Raw genomic sequence first — 13637 nt, 5'->3', positions numbered from 1 at the left:
AGACTTTAAAGACCATCAAGTTCAACCCCCTGCCATGAAAGAATACACAAGCAAAGCACCCTCCAGAGTTAAAAAAAAAAAAAAGGTCAAGTAAGGCCCCATATATACAGACCAAAATAAAGCTGCTTTGGGTCACTTTGGACATATGCTGTTTCAATGATGCATGCGTCCTAAGAGTCTGGAAGCTGCGCTAAAGTTGTGCTTCAGTCCTTAGGACTGCATTGTGGCTTTGGCATGGCTTCCGGACTCTTAGGATGCATGCATAATTTAAACAGCATACCTCCAAAGTGGCCTGAAGCAGCTTTATTTTGGCTTGTCTGTATGGGGCCTAAAGGTTTTTTTTAAAAGTAAAGGTTGAGGGTTTTTTAATATATATTTTTAAAAATGCCAGAGAAAGGAAATAACAGATTTGCCATCCAGACCCAGGCTCTTAAAAGCACTTTAAGCTCCTAAAATGCTGGCTTTGAGTCCCTGCATATTCAACTATGTCTGTGTTTCTGAATTAAGAGTTTTCCTTGAATGGCTTCTCATTATTAACAGCGTCATAACAGACAGCTATCCATAGTGGGAATAGCTGTACTTCCTGAATTCAGCAGGTTCAGCTGGGTGAAAATTTGGGATAGTTTATTTTTAATAACTTTCAGGGGGGAATGCCTCATAGATTGACAGAAGCAAAAACAAACAAACAAAAAGAATGTGCAGAAGGGGGAAATGGTAAGATTCATTATTCTGTATTTATACTATCATTAAAAATACTCCCAATCCCACAATTCTATGCCACCCATTTTTTGGTAACTCTATATGAAGAGTCTATTATTATTATTATTATTATTATTATTATTATTCCACCTTCCTCCCAGTACAGGGACTCAAAGTGGCTTACAAATCTAAAACAGTCCAAGTTAAAAAAAAATATATAAAACAGGCAAAATACAAGTTTAAAAAACAATTAAACAGTTCAAACAATTAAAAGCATTACACTGGACAAGCTAAACATCTATGTTCTCACACTTGCTGAAGTTGTAAACACCACTTACTCTGGAAATAATCCCAGTGAAAGCAGTTGAGTTTATTTAAAAATAAGGGCTTTTATGACCAAGGCAACCATTTATTGAACATAAATTACAGCCTCCTTTAAAAAAAAGGTCAATCCTAATGTTAACATTTCATATTGGAAATGAATGGCGCATAGTATTTAATAATAGAAGACAACAAGACCTCACATACTAGATAATGTTGATCTAAGCAATTAAAACTGTGTTCTTTGTCACCATAAAAGCAAAATGAGAAGTCTTATTCTTACCCCAGAGTTCCCCGGCCTGACATGGGAGGACTTGGTGGTTTTTGTGTAGGCGGATTTGTTCTTGACAAAGTGCCAGTTCTCGCAGGCTGATTGTTTCCGTGCTGAAAACCAGAATAATGCTTTAATTTTTTTGGATGGAAATAGCTCAGACTATATGTGAATGCAATGCTTCAATACACTAATATGAAGTGAGGATTCCCAGACAGCTATTAAACCACAGCTTCTCCTATGGCATACTGGATTAACCAGAATAAGAAAAATCCATGTCTATGCTTTTTATTGTCCCCCACACCCCACACCACCATTTGCAATTTTATATTCACAGTGAACGAATCCTAAGCTGCACTAAGAATAAATAATGGCTCAAGAACCAAACCTTATTTCAATGAAGGTTTTTGACTGACCAAATTTATTTTGTATTCAAGGTATACTAATTCATTTATTTAGTTGAGCTATCGAATTAGCACAGGCATGCAAGTATTTCGAGGAAACCTTAGCTAAAATTTAAGTCAGGGAGAGAAAAAGCATCTACTGAATCAAAGCAAAGCACTATGTATGTTAGAGAAGTTAAATGTTATATATGGATAAAATGCATGTGTCAATATATCAGGGATATATTAACTATCAGTTGGAGCTGAAGTTGAGCATGTCTAAAATAACCTATAGATGAAGAAAGAACAGAGAAGTACAGGAAAGAGAGAGCACTAGCTTTCATAGCTTTCAGGTGTAATGGCTCAGCAGCCTCTATTCTCATGGGGTGTGGTGGGTCAAATGAGAAATAACTCTTCTTACCTTGGCTTTTAGCCACTTACGTTGGCAAAAAGAAAAGGAGGAAGAAAAGTACAAATTAATGGCAAATCTATTACTCTCCATGGCAGGCTTATACACTAATGGTATAATACTGGCAGCATTTTTTTTTACGTTTCATTGTAACTGACAATTACAGTCTAAGCACAGAAATAAACTTTTACTTTTACATAAAGCAGAATGGTTTTCCAAAAAAGGAGGCAAGTAGTGCAGATTTAAAAATAAATGACAAGGCTTCAGTGACTATGAAACGTCACTGAAATAGACATTTGACCAATACATTCATTTAAAATAGCCTGCAAACACTTGAACCAGATGCAAGTAGATTGTGATGTGGGAGGAAAACCAGACCCCTTTAAAAAAGGTTTTTGGTGCATGTCTGCCTAGCCTTTAATGAAATAAAATCCTTTCCAAAAACTGAGGTTATATGAAAAACATCCCCTCGCCCAAAATTTTCTTTCAGTCTGGTAACAATCAATAACCACAGATAAATCCTTCCATATGACTTGTTGGGAGAAAGGCAACTTTTGACCAAGGTATATACAGAATGAACTGGTAGACATTCCCATGACTCTAGCTGTCCTTTTGCCTGAGAATCCACCATCACAAATTCCAAAATTCATAGTAGAAGGAAAACATTTGTTTGATAAACTCAAGGGCTCAAAATAGTGTGCAAGCTCTCAAGTTCTCCAGAACTCTTTAATACTCAAATTAGTAAACAAACATCCCAAAAAGGGTGGTAACAGAAGAAAGGCAGATGTTCAAGCCACAGAGTCTGCATTAATGACAGTCTAAAGATGGAATTGTGGAACAGGCTGCAGGCATTTACATTAAGCTTCACAAACTGATGAAATGATTTCACTTTTACAAGGGCTATGAGATTAAAGACCAACAAGCAATGGTTGGTCCCATTTTTTACAATATAAAATGTAACCATTTTCATCCTTATCACTGAGAGACAACAGCCAGTGCTTTGCCAGCCTAGTTTGCACTAGCCATTCTTCATCTGGTGGTGAATTTTAATATTCAAAAACATGCAGGGATGTGTTATTTTTCAAATCTACCCTTCTACTACTGAGCTATGGCGTCACTATTATACTATTTGTTTCCACCTTCTACATTATAGCTTATAAGAACTCTTATGACAGGAGCAGTGAGAAGTTGAAGTAGGATGGCTGGGCATTTTGAATGTCCATGATGCTGTGAAAAAGCCAGGTATGACTAATGATTATTGAAATATATGTATTTACCATCTACAGCAAGTATCTTCACCATATGCATTTAAACCCACTTTAATTAATTATATCAATTATATTCTGGAAAAGCAATCTTCTTTGCAAGCAACATGTACTTAGAAAATTAGGAGTAATAAAGAAGGTTATATATCTCTGCACACATTTGCATTAATTTATTTCACAAGAGATAACCCTGGGGAAATTCTCCAATAGCTAGCTAATATTGGAGTTGGAAGGTAGATTAGAGAAATCTTATATTTTCTGCACAGGAAGTCATGTTGTCCACAAATGTTGCATTGTACTAGGTAATCTTCAAAAAATTTAAAGAAATCTGTCTTCATGGTGGCTGCATTCAATGTCCTACAATTAAGTTATTTTGGTATATAAAGCATTTTGCTTTAAAATAGGCCCAGAATAAAATGTTACTTAGGGCCAAAACAGAGTGGCCAAAAGGGGTGGCATGAGGTAGCCTCTTGAAGCGCCAGATTGGGCCACGGCAATTGCACACCGCAACCCCAATCCAACTTTTTCCGGCACAAAAAGGAGTGGCAAAATGCCACTCCTTTTTATGCTGGAAAAACTGGCACCTTTTCCATCGCCACAGTAGCTTTTCAGCACCTGTGCGGTGTCTAAATGCCGTGTCAACAGAGCAGCAAAAAGCTGCCACTGTGTAAATGGCCGGGGCAGCTTCATAGTGGCTTCTTGCCGGCTTGGGGGCATGCATCGTGAGTATGCCACGTCCTCAAGCCACCGGTAAGTCATAGTATTTTGCCAGTCTGTTCCGGACCTTTGTTTTCCTAAATATGCATAGTGGGTTCAAATGTTAGCATAACACCCTGTAAAGACAGGTAATTATTATTACACCCAAGTTTTGGATAAGTTATACTTTTGGATTACAATGTAAAGATGTCCCCCACCATCATGCCCATTACTGTCCCCCCAAAAATAACTTGTTCAATCACTGATTAAACCAATATTGCAGAACAGGGGGCTGGAGGCAAGAGACAGAGTGCCTTGCAGAAAATCATAGAATCATAGAGTTGAAAGAGACCGCTAGGGCCATCCAGTCCAACGCCCTGCCATGCAGGAAATATAAATCAAAGCATCCCCGACAGATGGCCATCCAGCCTCTGTTTGAAGACCTCCAAGGAAGGAGACAGAAAAGTTTCCAATGAGTTCATGGTTGGAGGTGACAATATCTAAGGAACCCCCCACTTGTACTTAATTTTCTTAATGAACCTATCGTTCCAATACAGTAGTCCCTCCACATTCACTGGCGTTAGGAGCACAGGATCCCCATGAAAGTTCAAAAGGCACAAATAAGAAAAACACTATTTTTTTTTAAATAGAGGACACCCATCTAGGAATCTCTATGTCATCCACTGCAACTCTATGGTCAATATCCACTAAAAGTTGACTACAGAATTGTGCTGGAGTACCTACAAAAATGCCCAGATAAGTGTTTTCTCTAGGAATCTCTAGGTCTTAGATCACAACTTTATGGCCAACCTCTGGCAGAGTCATGCTAGAAGACCTATAATTTCCTAGAGATAACATATTAATTAAATCTGTGAATAATTAAATCCACAAAAGTCAAAGTCACAAAAGTGGAGGACCAAATGTAATAGAATTAACAGAAACAGAAGGTCCAAATGAGTGGCATGAGGCTGCGCCAGTGCCAGGACCACAGCGCTGGTCCCAATCCAGGTCACCACCACAGTCCTGAACCAGGCCACCGAAAAGAGCAGATTCTATCCATTCCTTCTTGGCCCGATTATTCATTGGTGTGGCCTCGCCACAGATTCAGGCCACATTTGGGGTATGTGCCATGTAAACAGCACGCCCCAACAAGGCCTGATGCTGTATAATTTTACCCAGGTGTTTTGGGCCCAAGAGGAATGGCATCCTTCCCTAAAGAAATAAAAAACAAAAATCCTACACCAAAAAAAAAAAAAATTCCATCATTTAGTAAACTCAAAAATCTGCTCCCAAACCATCTCAGATTTAAGATTTCAAAGAAGAGCCGGCATGATGATATTCTGCCCCAGTAAACACAAAATTCAGGTTTACAAGTGAATGGAACACTGTGTTGTGTGGGATGTGTGTGTTATATTACATGTTATTTTCACACTTTGGCATATCCCCCTGTTGGAGAACTGTGGCACTGAGATCTGGTCAATCTTCTGTAGAGAGTTGCAATAAAATATAGTCAATTTTATAAGATCCTGAAAAATCAAGTATATCATTTCTGCTTTTTCTTCTTTCCCTTAAAAAAAGGGGAAACATAAAGAATCTAGTGATTCTGGAGAGAGAGATTCACATTATTCTGACATGGGTTTTCTTATGTTTTAATATAAACATTCAGGGTTGTCATTTTGTTGTCTTTTTTAAAACACTGCAAGACAGTCTCTTTTAACATGCATCCGAAATCATTCAAATAGCACTTACATGCATTCAAGTAAACATCCTACACAAATTGCTCTGTGGGAGGAGGGAGCTCTGCCAATGTGGGCAACTTCCTTTTTCCCCTTCTGCCTCCATTTTTGCATCAGACGCCACACAGAGAAGATAAACACAAATCCAAAAGCCATAGCAATGCCAATTGGTTAGTGCAGCACAGCAGTCACCAAAGGGTTAGTCTTTATTTTACCCAGATGTCTAATGATAGATTCTGCCATAGAGGCAGTAAGAAACAAGATGCGGTATTAATTTTTTTTTAATGTAAACAAGTATTCTGTTTGGAGAAAAAAATAAGGATGGAAAATAACATTAAACAATTTAAGTTTCTTTGTAACTCAGTGTTATATTTATCTCGTTCAGAGGTAGTAATAAACCATGTCTCATCATTATGGGGACAAATCACAACCATCCCCAGTTGTAGCACTCCCTACTATTTCTCTGATGAAGCCAAGAAAAATTTGGAAGCTCTTACTTCAGTCTTATACTATTCACAGTTCAGACTAAACCCACACAAACCACAATGAACCTTTGCTATGGTCAATTAGTTAAGGAAGCTGGACTGTTTCAATAACTCCTAACTAGGTCTAGCCAGAGTTTAGGGTTTGGACACAATGCTAGCTTATGTTTAAATGAGAATATTGTTTCCCGTAAAATCTGAACCACATCAAAGTCTTTGATATTTTTTGTTTTGGTAATGTGATGGATCATTTAAGAGATGATTTGGCACATGAAAGATGAGTTATGTTCACAGAGACCAGGGAGCGAACCTTTAGGTTCAGAAAGGCTAACCACTGTTTTAAGTGGTATCAAATTGAGTTACATTTGAACAGTTCTTTAACAGCTTAGAACCAGTTTAGAGAGACTACAATGTAACCTTCTAGTACTATCTGCTATTCCAAATAATTGAACATGTTTGTGACAAGAACACAATTCTTACCTTTACACCATGGCCAACATCATCCAACACTGTGTAGTCTATAGGTTTTCGAATATACCTTACAGGACGCTCCATATTGGCTGGAGCAATGATTTTGTGTGTTCTGGATGTATTTTTATTGGTTGTCAAAATGCCAATTTCTCTTCGGGCCACCTTCTCTTTATGTATGTCCACTGTCTGTAAAGAAAAAAGTGACATATTTGTGCTTAAATGTGAAGCAAACATTCAGTCCAAAAAAATCTTATTTAACAAACCAGTGATATTTTATCCATGACAAAAAACATACACTGGATTAGTTTTTTGTAGGTTTTTCAGGCCATGTGGCTGAGTTCTGGAAGAGTTTATTCCTGACATTTCACCTGCATTTGTGGCTGGCATCTTTAGAGAAAATCTTCCAGAACACAGCCACATAGCCCGAAAAACCCACAAAAAACTATGGATGCCAGCTGTGAAAGGCTTTGAATACACTGAATTTTTTAAAATTATATTTTTGCTATGCTTCCCTTCATTCATTCCTCTGTATTAGTCTGACTTACAGCCCTGGAGCATTTAGTATTTTTAAAATGCTGAGTTGCTAATATGTTGATCAGCATGGCCTTCATCTAATTGAGACATGTAAAGAAACTGTATGTAGAATAGTTATCTCAGTGTGTTCTAAAACTAATTTTCGAAAATGGTCATGTAATTGCAAGACACCTAGTCTTTTCGTGCTCAGATGGATGTCCTTTGACCCATGCAATTATGGTGCAATTAGGGTTACAGGCTTACACCTTTCTGCTTATGGAAAGAGAAAAGAAAACACAATAGCCCACATAATGTTATGTTATAAGGGCAATTTGACTTTGGGAAGTGAGCTGGAAACTCCTCTGAACCACAAGACAGTCAAGAGATTGAGCAATATGTTGCAAGCAAGAAGGAAACAGACTGAACAGAACAGAAATTAGAAGAACCTCCTCTGGAACTAGAAAAAATTGTAACTAAAAAACCCAAGCTGAAAATGTAATGTAAATGATGCATATGGACCTAGATCTTGAAACCAAATAATTTCTTTTGCTGCACAAACTGCAAAGAATATTGAATTTCAAACCCTTGTAGATTTCTAGTTACAGGATAAGAATACAGCAATGTGGATCCCAAGTGGAATTAATAACTATGCGCAGCATGCCCAGAGCACAGAAGATGAATATTTGGGCAACACCATTAAATGACTGTTCCTTTCTGAGCCTCCTACCCCCCCTCCCCATTCAGCCCTTTTTCTTCCAATTAAAATTAAATTGGGTAAGTTAAAATGATTTAACTCCCTTTCCTCTAGTTATGCAATCATTCCCATCATGTTTAAAACACTGCATAAAATAGGTCTATCTCAGCACTGGGGGGGAAATAAAAACAAAACTAGCTGACATAGTTCAGAGTACAATGGATATCAGTTTTTATTACGCTGGCACTACAAACATAAACCCTTCTCAGACCAAGATTATACAACTGTTTCTTGCAACTGGATTGTGAGTTTTGTGTGAGCAGAACAGTTTTTACCTGAGGGTAAATCAAGAGTGGATATTTACCTATCCATATACATAGGCCAAAAAACACACACACACACACACACACACACACACACACACACACACACAGAGCGACCACATGTTCAAAGGACATGGACTCTCATAAAGCCAGAATTATACAAAAACAAGTCCCACAGTGCAGCACGAATTCATTAAACACCAAAATAAAGATTTGTTTACAGATTGTTCTACATCTATATCCCAGCAGGCAAACCACAGCTTCCCGATTCCCTGGACTGTAGTTCATAGTCTCAGCTAACATATCAGAATTCTGGGAAAGGCATTCTAATAATATATGGAAGGCGGCACTTTGCCAGCTTTTTGGTCTATATAAACTATTTAATAGCAACTCAACCTTCAGTACTCCTACTGGAGAAAGATACAAATGTGCAATTCTGCACAGGCAGAAATGCCCATTCACATGTACTGCTGACAGGTGTCAAAGCTTCGCATTGTTACAGCAGCTAGCCCAAATCCAAAGCAGAACACACTGAAGTCCCATTAAACCTGATAAGTTAGTCACAGATAACTTGTCCCTTTGATTTGAATGAGATTTAAGCCTAACTAGGTTTCACTGGATTGAAGCCATTGTCTGTACTAAGACCACAATTATTTATAAAAGAGGAACAAATGTCAAGGTATCCTCAGTGCTATTTAAAAAGAGAAATAACTAGCTCTCTGCTTTTTAATTATACATTAAAGTGAGCTAATATACACTAAGTTCAATTATATGACCTCTATAAATTAGGCAAATTGCACCTCATTTTGCTGTTCCTACCCTAATGGAAGAGCAGAAAAATGCTTGAAGACTGAAGCTCTATGTCCTGTACTAGAGAAAAATAACATGCCTTATGAGGAAAGATTTAGGGAGCTAGGGATGTTTAGCCTGGAGAAGAGAAGGTTAAGAGGTGACATGATAGCCCCGTTTAAATATTTGAAGGGATGTCACGTTGAAGAGGGAGCGAGCTTGTTTTCTGCTGCTCCAGGGACTAGAACACGGAACAATGGGTGCAAGCTGCAGGAAAAGAGATTCCACCTCAATATTAGGAAAAAACCTCCTGACAGTAAGAGCTGTTCAACAGTGGAACATACTCCCTCGGAGAATGGTGGAGTCTCCTTCTTTGGAGGTCTTTAAACAGAGGTTGGATGGCCATCTGTTGGGGATGCTTTGGTTTTGAGTTTCTGCATGGCAAGGGGTTGGACTGGATGGCCCTTGTGGTCTCTTCCAACTCATAGATTCATAGAATCATAGACTCTTCACCATTTTAGTGCTCTCCCTTGCACACGCTCCAGTTTCTCAATGTCCTTTTTTAATTGTGGTGCCGAGAACTGGACACAATATTCCAGGTTGGGCCTGACCAGAGCAAAATACAGTGGGACTATTACTTCCCGTGATCTAGACACTATACTTCTATTGATACTTCTATCAGCTCAACAGTACATGTAGTTTTTAAAATTTGATTAGACATTGGTCACTCACTGCTTCACAGTTTTAAAATTAGGCTTGAGACTATAAACATTTCCCCCCCCCCCCCCCCCAAGCCAATCCTCTTTTACTCTATCCAGAAAAAGATGGATATGGATCGATCCTATTTCTAGTCCATCTTAATTTTACAGATGCACATTTATAATTATGTCCTATTTCTACACTAATATGCATTTTTTTTAAAAATGCATTTCTAAAAATGTTTTACCACCATGTTTCTAAATGCATTTTACTGTAAAAAGTGTAGTGGAAAAATGCACTTGGGTATTTTTTTTTAAGAGCAGAGAAGTACATTACAAAAAAGTGGAAAATCCAAAAGTTTATGTTCCAGTTTGCACAGTTCTTCTGAGGTGTATAGATCAGGTCACTTCAAATTGGATTCAAAGCATCCAAATACAGAACTGTAGATATAATGGATCCTAGATCTGCATTCTTTGGACAGAAAAGGTACCCATATCCAATATTTGGGTATGTCAGCTCCACACACTACAGTTCATCCCATTCAATAGGGTCCTTGATGGTATGTGTAGCATTTTCAAGAGGATGGCTGGGTTGTCATAGCAAAAGGGAGTTAGCAAAGTCCATTTCTGCCAGCACAGTTACATGTATCTAAGTCTAGATCCAACCCATAGGTGACTGCAATAACAAAACACTAGAATGCAGCTTATTCCTCTGTGACAAACGTATTTCCCAAGACTTGCATTCAAGAAAGGGGACAATGGTATCTTAATTTCTGCTAAAGTCACACTGGAATAGCACTGAGAATAAGACCAAAAGATAGTCTGTTTAATTATTTCTGTGATTCTGAGAGAGAACTGATATTTGAAACCATATCTTAGAATTCCCAGCCTAGCATGTTAACAAATAGTTGGTATTTGGTTTCACACTTTATTCAGTCTCTTTCTTAACTGGAAAAGAAACTCACACACTTGGATGCAAAAACCAGTGGTTCCTACTGATCCAACAGATTTCCAAAAATTGTAGCTGCCAACGTGAATGGGGGTAGAGCCTGGTCACAAGTAACACAAAACAAGACACAAGCAAAATTAAACTTCACTTAATTGTATCAAGAGGAGATTATTGCCAAATATGTGAAGCTGCCTCATGAAAAAAGGTTTTGCCTCGGAATGGACCAATATTGGACTTTCTTAGGAGAAAGAAAAGCAAGTTTCTTGTAATATTGCAGTAAATTAGCTGAGTAGTAAAAGAAATAACAGGTAAAACTGATCTCACTATAGTTATAAACCATACAGACAGAGATTACAGGGCAGGGATGAGAAACCTTTTTCACTTCAATTGTTTCATGTGCTACAAGATGGTGGGGTTGGGTCATATATTTGCATACATGCAAATATACCTCAGGGCACAGAGACAGAGAGCTTGAAGTGCAGCTTCGCTACTTACTGAGATTGGGGGTGGGATGGGAGGAATCAGTTTATCCCCTCACTGATGTACATAAGTGAGAAAACATACTCTTATACTCCCTAATCTATCTGTCCTGTTCTTACTCTGCCAGGTGATGGTTAGTCAATGGGGCAAGGGCAGGGGAAAGGGTGGCTCCACAGGCATGCAAAAATTATAAAGAGCTACAAGTTGCTCATACATGATAGAATGCAGTGGTGGGAAAAATACGACCCTTCTTTACCCTAATCTGGCATAAAATGCCTATCCTAAGAGCCCCCAGGAGTGACAAAGAGCTTTTAAAATAAATCACAGGACATTTCCCCCACCGTAATATTTTGAAAAGCAAAGTGGATTTCCAGCCAGAGTGTCACTAGGGGCGTGCAGGGGACAAGAGAAACACCAAGTGACATGCTTAGTGGGACATGCTAACTGCTCCCCAAACACCTGCCTTTTGTCAGAAAGGAGCTGTGGAGTTTGTCTGCATCCCTTTAAGATGCTGAAGAGATTATGTGAGTGGGGCAAGGCTCAGCGGGAGAAGAAACAAGAGGCCCCATATTTCTTTTAAAAATTATTTTTTAAATTCTTTTAAAATTTTCTTTAAAAACATCAAATCTTACAAAATTTTCACTTTAATGAAACTAGGTACCTGTAAATATATTTAGGCTGTGTGTATGGTATTGTAAAAAGCATAACTTTATTTTTGCTAGTTGTTTTATGTCACAACTATTACCATTACATTCAGTGATATATGGGAATCACGGTTTATTAATAACATTAGTACAAAAGCATTACTAAGTTTGTACAGAGCAGTGTTGTCATCCTCTGAGGCTGAGAGAGTGTGACTTGCCCAAGGTCACCCAGTGTGTTTCATGGCTGAGCTGGGAATTGAACCCTGGTCTCCTGACTCATAGCTCAACATCAATTCACTACATTATGCTAGCTCTGTCTTCCCTAACCTTGACCCCCAACATTTCAAAATATAGCTTTCATTATCCTGAGCCATCATGGCCATTGGTTATGCTAGATGGGTGATGGGATTTGTAGTCTGAACATAACTATGGTGTGCTGGGCTGCGGAAGGCAATGCCATAATTAAAGCACAAGCTTCAGCAGAAAATAACATGACGGTGAAAAAGTGGAAGCAGAAGTAATACCAGTCCATTCAGGCAAGGCATCATGCCCATGATTCATATTTTTAAAAAAGGTGGGAATCCAGAAAAGGTGCATTATATGCATCCAGTGAAATAATATTTGTCTCATGTTTGCCATTGCTCATAATAGCATTTTGCCTGATAGATAAGGAAATACCCTCAGAAAAAAGTGAGGAAAAGGAATAAAGGAGAAAACTAAACCACAGCATACTGTTGAAGCTTTTAAGTGTAATTTTCTTTTGACAGCTCTGAGTCATTTCACACAGCCAGCTCTAGACTTCGCAGGCAGTTTTCAGATCATGAATTGCTCTGAGACACAAAGTGGCTCAAAGCTGTGAGCAGATGTGATGAAACAGCATTTACATTCCAGTCCAAGACTCATATAAGAATGGAAATTGGGAATTTAGTTCGTGCACTGATACTTTAAGCTCTGCTTCATTCATACAAATGCTTCAATGTTTCGTGTAATGTAGAGAAAATGCCAACTTTGCACCAATTCCCCTCACATCGAACCTGCAAGTGGTGGACATTCTACAAAAAAATGCATGAATTTATAAAAATTAAGGAGACATACACCTGGGAAACCGGACCTGATCAGGTTTCCCAAACACATATGTACCAGTGTTTTAAAGATGTGCAATGCCCATTCATGCATGTTGTCCACAGAAGTTTGTTTCTAGTAGGAAACACTGGCATAAGCCTTGCGTTTTTCTTTGAAAACCTGTGGAGCTAATCCAGCCAGTCCCCAAAAAACAAAAACAAATGAATTATCTGCTTCAGAATCAATTCACAGATGACTACAAGTATAGCAGATTAAAATAATACAGGTTGAGTATACATTATTCAAAATACTTGGGACCAGAAGTATTTTGGATTTCAGATTTTTTTTTTTTTTTGGACTTTGAAATAACTGTATTTGAATATACATACCTAAATAATGATATATCTTGGAAATGGGATCCAAGTCTAAACACAAAATTCATTTATATTTCATATACACTTTATATGTATAGCCCGATACAATATCTTTAAATAATGTTGTGCATGAAACAAAATTTGTGTATATTGAACCATCAGAAAGCAAACGTGTCACCGATGAAAAAGTTTTGAAATTTTTTTTTAGAGTATTTTAATTTCGGAAGTCAAACACAACATCTTTCAACCCACACATTTCCATTTGGAAGCTGAAACTGGCAGTTGTCCAGTTTTTCATGCAGCAAAATATAATATATATGAGCCTTCTATATGGGTGAAATCATGTTAACAACTCCCTAAGTTGGTGGTTCTCAAACT

The 13637-nt window shown here is 38.0% G+C and overlaps 1 protein-coding gene across 9 annotated transcripts in view; it reads right to left on the bottom strand.

Moving 5' to 3' along the window:
- Positions 1–13637, bottom strand: part of ABI1 (abl interactor 1) — a 111082-nt gene that overhangs the window by 24262 nt on the left and 73183 nt on the right. For 5 of the 9 annotated variants that reach the window (XM_042472806.1, XM_042472807.1, XM_042472801.1 and 2 more), the window contains exons 3-5: positions 6743–6919; positions 2096–2110; positions 1304–1404 (exon numbers count right to left, since the gene is read on the bottom strand). In XM_042472806.1, coding sequence (XP_042328740.1) covers positions 1304–1404; positions 2096–2110; positions 6743–6919 — 293 coding nt within the window. The remainder of the gene's footprint in view (positions 1–1303; positions 1405–2095; positions 2111–6742; positions 6920–13637) is intronic. The other 4 variants (XM_042472798.1, XM_042472800.1, XM_042472802.1 and 1 more) reach the window with 1 other exon arrangement.

Source organism: Sceloporus undulatus, chromosome 6 (genome assembly GCF_019175285.1).
Source record: "Sceloporus undulatus isolate JIND9_A2432 ecotype Alabama chromosome 6, SceUnd_v1.1, whole genome shotgun sequence".
NCBI lineage: Eukaryota > Metazoa > Chordata > Lepidosauria > Squamata > Phrynosomatidae > Sceloporus > Sceloporus undulatus.
The sequence above is the reverse complement of the archived record's forward strand: the minus strand, read 5'-3'. Positions and strand labels throughout refer to the sequence as shown.